Genomic DNA, 10,333 nt, shown 5'->3' with positions numbered 1-10,333 from the left:
TGCAGGGCAAGGTCTTGCTTGGGGAAGGGGGAGAAGTGGCCTCAGGCAAGGGAAGAGGCTGCCGGACGAGAGCTGTACTGGGGAAGGGGGGTATCCCAGTGTGTGTGTGGGGGCACGTATTGATCTGTGCAAGTGGCCTCAAGATGGTGAGTGCTGAGGAGGCAGTCTCCAGAGGAGATAAGGTCAGATGGACATGTGAGGGTATTTGTATGAGAATGGGTGGTAATGTCTCTTGAGCTCAGTGAGTGAGATGCCAGTGAATGTGTGATGAGCTTGAGTGTGTGAGTTTAGAGTGATGAGATGGTTGCCATGCCATGGCTGCACAGATGAGATCATTCATCCTCTTTCTGCATTGGATGGCCAACCTCTTCTGTGCAGCATTGGCACTGACCACTGCTGTCACTGCATGCCATGTTGGATTGGTGGTGCCATTGCCCATCCTGCAGCCAGATCGGGGGTAGAGGACATTACAGCGGGCCTCCACGGCATCCAAACGGCATTCCAAAGATGCATCATTAAACCTAGGGGCTGCAGTCTTTTTGCCTTTCACGGACATCTTCCCTGTAGTACTCGTGGACTGGAAGCACTGAGCTGTGTGCGCATCTGGGCTTTAAATATGGCACCCGGCATACTGAAGTGGTGAGGTGATGGCATGGTGGGCGAATGAGAGCCAGCCCAGCATTGAAATGGCGTGATTCCTGGGAACGCATAAGTAATGCGGTGGGTTTGGGACAATATAGCATGAAAACCCGCTATCACAGCCAGCAGGTAAAATGTCATCTTACCTGCCTGTTACTGCACTTAGTGTAAATCTGGGATGATTCCACCCAATGTTTCAAGTCTCACTTGTGCTGAATAAAGTTTAATCACTGTCCCGAATACTGGTCAATGTCGAATCATTGGCTATTAAGATTTATCAAAAAGAAAACTTAACAGGTCGTAAGTGATGTCCTCTAGGTAAAAAAAAAAAGGGAAGAGGTCCTAAAAGCAGAATATAGGGAGTTAGGAGGTAAGTTGAAAAGTAGGACCTCAAAGGTAGTGATCTCAGGATTATTACCAGTGCCACGTGCTAGTCAGAGTAGAAATAGCAGGATATAGCGGATGAATACGTGGCTGAAGAGATGGTGTGAGGGGGAGGGTTTCAGATTCCTGGGACATTGGGACTGGTTCTGGGGGAGGTGGGACCATTACAGACTGGACGGGTTACACCTGGCCAGGACCGCCACTAATGTCCGAGGGGGAATATTTGCTAGAGTGGTTGGGGAGGGTTCAAACTAAAATGGCAAGGAGTCAGGGGAAGGGGAATCAAAGACAAGAACAAAAGACAGAAAGCGGATTAAGAAAAGTGATAGGCAGAGAAATCAAGGGCAAGAATCAAACAGGGCCTCAGTGAAAAATAATGGGACTGGGACAAGTAATATTAAAAAGACAAGCCTTAAGGCTTTATGCCTTAATGCGAGGAGCATTCGCAATAAAGTGGATGAATTAACCATGTAAATAAATGTAAACAGGTATGATATAGTCAGGATTACGGAGACAAGGCTGCAGGGTGACCAGGGATGGGAACTGAACATCCAGGGGTAGTCAGTATTTAGGAAGGACAGACACAAAGGAAAAGGTGGTGGAGTTGCATTGCTGGTAAAAGAGGAAATTAACGTAATAGTGAGGAAAGATTTTAGCTCCAACGATGTGGAATCTGTATGGGTAGAGCTGAGAAACACCAAGGGGCAAAAAACGTTAGTGTGGGTTGTATATAGACCCCCAAACTGTAGTGGTGATGTTGGGAATGGCATTAAACAGGAAATTAGAGACGCATGCAATAAAGGAACATCTGTAATTATGGATGACTTTAATCTGCATATAGATTGGGCAAATCAAATTAGTAACAATACCGTAGAGGAGGAATTCCTGGACTGTATATGGGATGTTTCTCTGGACCAATACGTTGAATAACCAACTAGATAACAGGCCATCCTAGACTGGATATTGTGTAATGAGAAAGGAATAATTGGCAATCTAGTTGTACGAAGGCCCTTGGGGATGAGTGACCATAATATGATAGAATTCTTCATCAAGATGGAGAGTGACGTAGTTGATTCTGAGATTAGGGTCCTGAATGTTAATAAAGGAAACTACGATGGTATGAGATGCAAGTTGGCTATGATGGATTGGGAAACTTAAAGGGATGACAGTGGATAGGCAATGGCAAACATTCAAAAAGCACATGGGTGAACTGCAACAATTGTTTATTCCTGTCTGGCACAAAAGTAAAATAGGAAAGGTGGCCAAAATGACTTATAAGGGAAATTAGAGATAGTATTAGATCCAAGGAAGAGGCATACAAATTGGGCAGGAAAAACAACAGACCTGAGGACTGGGACCAGTTTAGAATTCAGCAAAGGAGGACCGAGGGATTGATTAAGAAGGGGAAATTAAGCTTGCGGGGAAAATAAAAACTGACTGTAAAAGTTTCTATAGATATGTGAAGAGAAAAAGATTTGTGAAGACAAATGTAGGTCCCTTACAGTCAGAAACAGGGGAATTTATAATGGGGAACAAAGAAATGGCTGACCAACTAAACACATACTTTGGTTTGGTCTTCACAAAGGAGAACACAAATAACATACCAGAAATGTTGGGGAACACAGGGTTTAGTGAGAGGGAGGAACTGAAAGAAATCAGTATTAGTAGGAAAATGGTGTTGGAGAAATTGATGGGGTTGAAGGCCGATAAATCCCCAGGGCCTGATAATCTCCATCCCAGAGTACTTCAGGAAGTGGCCCTAGAAATAGTGGATGCATTGGTGGTCATCTTCTGAGATTCTATTGACTCTGGAACGATTCCTCCAGATTGGAGGGTAGCTAATATAACCCCACTATTTAAAAAGGAAGGTAGAGAGAAAATAGGAAATTATTGACCAGTCAGACTGACATCAGTAGTGGGGAAAATTCTAGAGTCCATTATAAAGATTTAATAGCTGAGCACTTGGAAAACAGTGGCAGAATCAGACAGAGTCAGCATGGATTTACAAAAGGGAAATCATGCTTGACAAATCTACTGGAATTTTTCGAGAATGTAATGAGTAGAGTTGATGAGGGGGAGCCAGTGGATGTGGTTTATTTGGACTTTCAGAAGGCTTTCGACAAAGTCCCACATAAGAGATTAGCATGTAAAATTAAAGCGCATGGGATTGCGGGTATGTATCGAGATGGGTAGAAAACTGGCTGGCTGACAGGAAATAAAGAGTAGGAATAAATTTGTCTTTTTCCAAATGGCAGGCAGTGACTAGTGGGGTACCGCAGGGATCGGTGCTGGGATCCCAGCTATTCACAATATATCTTAATGATTTAGATGAGGGAACTAAATGTAATATCTCCAAATTTGCAGATGACACAAAGCTGGGTGGGAGTGTGAGCTGTGAGGAGAATGCAGAGATGCTTCAGTGTGATTTGGACAAGCTGAGTGAGTAGGCAAATGCATGGCAGATGCAGTATAATGTGGGATAAATGTGAGGTTATCTACTTTGGTAGCAAAAACAGGAAGGCAGATTATTATCTGAATGGCTATAAATTGAGAGACGGAAATGTGAAACGAGAACTGGGTGTCCTTGTATACCAGTCGCTGAAGGTAAGCATGCAGGTGTAGCAGGCAGTAAAAAAGGCAAATGGTATGTTGGCAAGAGGATTCGAGCACAGGAGCAGGGATGTCTTGCTGCAATTATACAGGGCCTTGGTGAGACCACACTTGGAATGTTGTGTGCAGTTTTGGTCTCCTTATCTGAGGAAGGATGCTCTTGCTATAGAGGGAGTGCAGCAAAGGTTTACCAGACTGATTCCTAGGATGGCGGGACTGACATATGAGGAGAGATTGAGTCAGTTAGGATTAAATTCACTGGAGTTCAGAAGAATGAGGGGGGATCTAATAGAAACTTATAAAATTCTAACAGGACTAAACAGGGTAGATGCAGGAAGGATGTTCCCAATGGTGGGAGAGTCTAGAACCAGGGGTCACAGTCTGAGGATATGGGGTAGACCATTTAGGACTGAGATGAGGAGAAATTTCTTCACCCAGAGAGTGGTGACTCTGTGGAATTCGCTACCACAGAAAGTAGTTGAGGCCAAAGCATTGTATGTTTTCAAGGAGTTAGATATAGCTCTTGAGGTGAAGGGGATCAAGGGATATGGGGAGAAAGCTGGAGCAGGCTATTGAGTTGGATGATCAGCCATGATCATAATGAATGGTGGAGCAGGCTCGAAGGGCCGAATGGCCTACTCCTGCTCCTATTTTCTATGTTTCTATGTGCAGCTACGTTCAAAGCTTTAGACTTAACTAGGTTAGAACAGGTCATCGGTGCCCTAACCCACTACTGCTCTGGCTGACGGCTACGCTGCTAGAGTCAGCCTAACACTCTACCACCGAGAAGGACAAGGGCAACAGATCCATGGAAACACCACCACCTTCAAGTTCCCCTCCAAGCCTAAACCTAACTTGGAACTATATTGCCGTTCTAACACTGTCGCTGGGTCAAAATCCTGGGACTTCTTTCCTAACAGCAAGGTGGGTGTTCCTACAACACATGGGAGTGTCCATGTGAGTGGATATAATTGCATTAGAAACAATTAGAAGCAAAGAGAAGGTTCTCTCAACTAATCCCTGGGATGAAGAGGTTATCTTATGAGGAGTTATTTTATGACAGGTTTGGCTTATATCCTTTGAGGTTTAGAAGAATGAGAGGTGATCTCACTGAAGCATACTGAGGGGATTTAACAGGGTGGACACTGAGAGGATGTTTCCCTTATTGGAGAGACTAGAACTAGGGCTCATGGTTGAAAAATAAGGGGTCTCCCATTTAAACCGGAGATGAGGAGAATTTTTTCTCAGAGGGCTGTTAGACAGTGGAATTCTCATTCCCAGAGAGCAGTGGAGACTGGGTCATTGAATATTTTTAAGGCTGAATTAGGTAGATTTTTGATTGACAAGAGGGTTAAAGGATATGGGGGGGGGGGGGACAGGAAAGTAGAGTTGAGGCCACAATCAGATCAGCCATGATCTTATCAAGTGGGAGAGCAGGCTTGAAGTACTGAATAGCCTATTCCTACTCCTAATTCATATGTTTATAAGTTTGCATGTGAGAGTCTATAGCAAGCCACTATAGTATCAGCTTACAGGATTTTCTAAGTTATCACTGAACCCTGATAGAAACAGGTCGGTCTGCAAGAATCTGAGAGAGAGAGAGAATAGAGAGATGCAGACAGTCTCTATTATTCACCACACAGAATGTGGGTAGAAGCTCATGCTCAGATTGAAATGACCAAGTTTGTGAGGATTTAAAAAAGGCTGGAAGATTCATTTACCTTTGGCTGGAGGGAGGAATCTCAAGGATAAACCTCACTGTGAAAGTCAGTTAGGGGCTTAGAAGTTACCTGACTGGAAAAGGAAAAGGCAGTAGACTGTTGGGAGCTAAGAATAGCTTTAGACTGTTTCCTGGAGAATGAAGTGTCCACAAGTGTCATTTTAAAAGTTAAATGGGGAAACTTTTCTGTAGTTTAGAGTATAAATTGCCTTCTGAAATAGTGGGCCGTAACTTCAGGGCACCCCAGTGTTGGATTTGGGGGTATCCAAAAGTTGCGATGGGGAACCCTCTCGGATGTTCCCAGGCAATTGCCCAGAAGTGTACACTTCCTCTGGACAATTGCCCTGCACTGTGGACCATCCAAAAATTTGGTTTAAATTGCAAATTTTGGATGGTTCTGCCAGGGTTGCACCAGTAGTTACCCAGAGGTTACAAGAATTAAAACCTCTTCTAACTTTTGGGTAACTATTGTAAAGACTCAGACCGACCCCACAGACTTCCCTCTCCCCTCACCCCCGATTACCCCCCACACAGGATTCCTGAACCCCAACACCCAGGAACCTCAACCTCCGAAAACAGCCACCCCCCCCAACCTCCCAACCCCCCGATCACTGATTCCCCCCATCCTTGACAACCCCACCTCTTCAGCCCTTCTAAACCACATCCCCCAACCTTCTACCCCCTCATCCCAGGACCTCTGACTGACCGCTCGCCACCCCGACCTCCCCCCACCCCGACCTCGGATCCTCCCCACGTCCCCCCAGACCCCTGACCCCAGCCCCCTGGACCTCTGATTGACCTCCCCACCCTGAAATCCTATCCATTTACCTTAGACACTTACCTTCTCCCTGGCCTGTCAATTTCACAGGCCCTTTAAACTTACCTGCTAAGGGGCCATGACCTCCTTAAACCTGCCAGAGCTGCTGGGGTCTGTGAGGAGTCTTTCAATGCAGGCCCCAAGCAGCTTCGACGATTGGAAGGGTTAGCGTACTTCAAGACCAGGTAAGTGCATTTATTTCTTCTAATTCCTGTGGGCCAGCATTTTCTGACGCTAGTTGGAAGTTATGGCCCAGTGTTTAGTAACTTGCTTTTAATTTGTTTGTTACAGTAGAACTCTTAAGACTTAAAATCTTGTTGCATGATCTTTCCAGTCAGTAATTGGAAATTCAAATTTTTTTTTTAAAAGTTTTTGGTTTCTACGGGGATCATAATGCAGTAACAGTGAACGCTAAACACGTGATCATTATTGGCATGGCAAAATCTAGGCCAAAGTTTAAATTGAGTCATATAAATTTCTGATACCAGCTCACACAACTGAGAACTGAAGTTGCCCAGCTTCAGCATATATATTGATCTTCAGTAGTGTGTCTTTCAACTTCTTGAACAGAGGAAAATTGGATGCTGAGATATCCTGAGCTGCATTGGTCAGGTTTGCCTCTCCAGCTTCACATGTGGAATGTTGTCCAATGTTGGTGAAACAAAAGTGGAAAGAGGAACATCCTTAACCTGAGGCAATAACATAAATATTATTTTTTCATTCACAGACAAAGTTAGCTCTGCTTAGAATCTTAGGAGATATGAACATAAAGGATCATTTTACAATTATCAGTTTTGATTCCACCATTGAAAAGTGGAAGGATTCATTAGTTCAGGCAACTCCAGAAAATACACTGCAAGCAAAAAGATATATCATCTACTTACAGCTGGAAGCAGGTAAGGAGATTGTTTCTACTTATAGCAAAGAGCTAGTAAAGTGGCAAGTAAGAACATGTCACAGTTAGGTGCAGGTAAAATGAGTTCCAAACTTTGTCATAAATTTCAAATGGAAGTACTTTCCCAGGTAATGTTTTTGACAGATTAATAAGACATTAAACTGAGATGCCCTCTGACTGCTTAGGTGAATGCAAAAGACTTCATGGTGCCATTCAAAGAAGAGCAGGGAGTTGTACAGGTGCCCGTACCAAGACATTTATCTAAAACAGTACCAAAAATAGATGAATAGACCATTCATTCACTTGCTGTTTGTCACACTCTGCTTTGTGCAAAGCTACATTTTCCAGCACAACAAGAATGACTGCACTGTAAAAGTAATTCATTGTCTGTAAAGTGCTTTGGGACATCACAGGGCATGCTAAGGCGTTAAATAAATACAAGTTCTTTTTTTTATCACAAGTCAAGTTCTATGTGACTAAACTTTAAAAATAATGTGCCCAAAAATGATACACTAAGGCCTGACTTGATACAGACTGGTTGATTGTGGATGGTAGCAAGAAGGTGAAGAGAAAGCTGCCAGTTTTATTATATTAGTGCCACATTTAATCACTGATGAATATAATTGAAAACAATTTACAAAAAACAGAGTTATTACTGTGAAAGGGATGACTCAGTGCTTAGACTAATTATACTCAACATGCTAAGTGATAAAAGCATGAATAATTGAAAACGACATTGTGTTTGGGTCAATGTTATGCATCCTAATATTATGCTTCCTCAATTAGGTATAATGTTAACAAATGAAGGGCAGGTTGCATTTGTTTGAAATTTGAAATTTTGTGTAGGAATCAGAATTCTCAAGGGCAATTAAGGATGGACAATAATTGCTGGCCCATCCAGTTAATGAATGAATGAATGAATGAATAAATTCTAAAAAGATCAGTTTTCTGTTTTTAAGTTGCATTTACATTTTGAATAAGTTATTCTCAAATATTTATTGAAATTATAAAAATGCTAAGCCAGCATGTATTTCCTCTCTGTCACACTTGAAGTAGGAAGACTAATATTCCTGTGTAACAAAATATAGTGAACTGAAGTAGTAATTTAATCCAGGAACAAGTGTCTGTAATGTGTGAGTGATCTTGCTAGAAATAATGAAAAGTAAGCAGGGTGATGACCTGGTGTTCAAATGGCAATTAATTGTTGACGTCATCCAATGTTTACTTAAGAACAGTTAGGCATTTTGGCCTTGAAGGGATATAAATCACTTTAGCAGCAGAATAATACAAGCTACATTCTGCATTACAATGTAGATTTGGTCCTTATAAACATGTTATATTCTGACCCACAATGAGTAATTCCATGGACGACCACTAGAATATATATAAAAAGATTGAAATCGATCCCTCCCACCTCAGATGTTGCACTTTGTCATACATGTGAGTCACTCTGTCACACACAATAAAGACAAGGAAACTATAAAAATAGAGGACACCTCACAACCAATTTTGGTAATGTCACAGAGGAGAATTTCCCCTATGTATTTTCCATATATAAGTGCATAAGGGATCCATTTCTGAGTGTAAGCTTATAACTCATTTTTTTTCTTTTCATTCCAGAAGCAAATATAAATGATTCTCTGCTACTAGCTGTAAATTTTCTAAACGCAGCTCACAAACAAAAGCAACTGCCTGAGAGGAGTGCCTCCATGATAATTCTCTTGACTGATGGTGATCCAAATGTGGGTTAATCTAAAAAAAATCTTCTTACTCGTTATAAAACTATTGAAATAATCAGAATGATCAAATATTATAAAGGCATTATGCTTATAACATGCATTTTTTATCTTCTAAGATTTAAATAATATTTTTATTTACAGAGAGGTTAATGTGAACCAATAATTGTTTAATCATAATCATAATCATGGTAGATTTAAATCAGAGATGAGGATGAATTACTTTTCTCAAAGGGTCTTGAATCTGTGGAATTCTCTACCTCAGAGTGCAGTGGATGCTGGGACGCTGAATAAATTTAAGGAGGAGATAGACAGATTTTTAATTAGTAACGGGTTGAAAGGTTATGAGGAGAGGGTGATGAGTTGAGGCTGAAATGAGATCAGCCATGATTATTGAATGGCGGGGCAGGCTCAAGGGCCTGAAATGCCTACTCCTGCTCCTGGTTCTAATGTTCTTATAATCATAATTATATCACTAATGATTTGATCAGACTTATATTCAATAGTAGGACATAGTTTTGCACCTGATGATATGAGTTTCTAATCTTGGGCACTGGATGCTCCCCCAAAAATTATGAAGGGAACTTGGAAGATGATGTACATTAACCCACTGTATTATTGTTAGGAAGCGGCAGATGATGTGTGCTAAATGGACCAAATCTATAAGAGAAATGTGGCTGCACTATCACAACTGCTTTTATTACAAGATGTGTGCACAAATTTAGAAATAATAAGTCCACCAAGACCTTTAGAGATTTTAAAAAGTTAAATTAAAAGCATATACATAAAGCATATACACAATTACTACTATAACTGCTCCTAAAATTCCTAATCAACCTAACTCCCAGTTACACCCCCTTTAAGGCAACAGTCCATATAAATTTTGGATTTAAACCAGACTCAGAAAATTAACATTATACCCTGGACAGTGCAATTCCAAATGGCTTTTCTCCAGTTTCAGTTTTGGTAGACAGCAAATTTATGCACAAATGTGGGAGGCTTCATTAAGACTATTTCAGACATTCCTGTTAGATCTTACATGGCCTTCTCCTGACACATAGCCTTTCATTCTCATTTATATGTTTCTCTCTTTTTAATATGTGAATTCCATTGTTTCATAGGTCTTTGAAACTGTATCTCCCTCATAATATAAAAACTTTCATGTTGTCACTATATATTGTCAGTAACCCCTGGGAAAAATAAATACATTCCTTAGCCTTGCTTATCTGGCTATTTGTAAACAGACTAAAATCCCTTTGAAATCCAAATATCCCTTAATTTATCTAAAAATTCAAATTCCCTTCACACCTTACATGCTAAGCCAGCATCCATGTTTACTCATTAGCACGTCAAGCACCTAACTTTTGATGATTTAAACTTGCAGTTTACTTGACTCCAAATGTAATTAAATCATACATAGACAGATCCAACTATACCTACCCCTATAAACATACTTCACAATAAACCAGAAAAATATTATGAAAATTATTATACTTTCATGGCATTACACTCTTGTAATTGGTAACACAGTG

General features: G+C 41.2%; 1 protein-coding gene across 1 annotated transcript in view; it reads left to right on the top strand.

The window, feature by feature from the left end:
- Positions 1-3,184: 3,184 nt before the first annotated feature.
- The window catches only part of LOC121279984 (inter-alpha-trypsin inhibitor heavy chain H3-like), a 44,924-nt gene continuing 37,775 nt past the window's right edge, over positions 3,185-10,333 (top strand). Inside the window, exons 1-3 of the mRNA XM_041191606.1 lie at positions 3,185-3,196; positions 6,898-7,066; positions 8,686-8,811. Of these exons, the coding sequence (XP_041047540.1) occupies positions 3,185-3,196; positions 6,898-7,066; positions 8,686-8,811 (307 nt within the window). The remainder of the gene's footprint in view (positions 3,197-6,897; positions 7,067-8,685; positions 8,812-10,333) is intronic.

This window comes from Carcharodon carcharias, chromosome 7, assembly GCF_017639515.1.
Source record: "Carcharodon carcharias isolate sCarCar2 chromosome 7, sCarCar2.pri, whole genome shotgun sequence".
NCBI classification, from domain to species: Eukaryota; Metazoa; Chordata; class Chondrichthyes; order Lamniformes; family Lamnidae; genus Carcharodon; species Carcharodon carcharias.
This window is presented reverse-complemented; position numbering and strand designations above follow the sequence as displayed.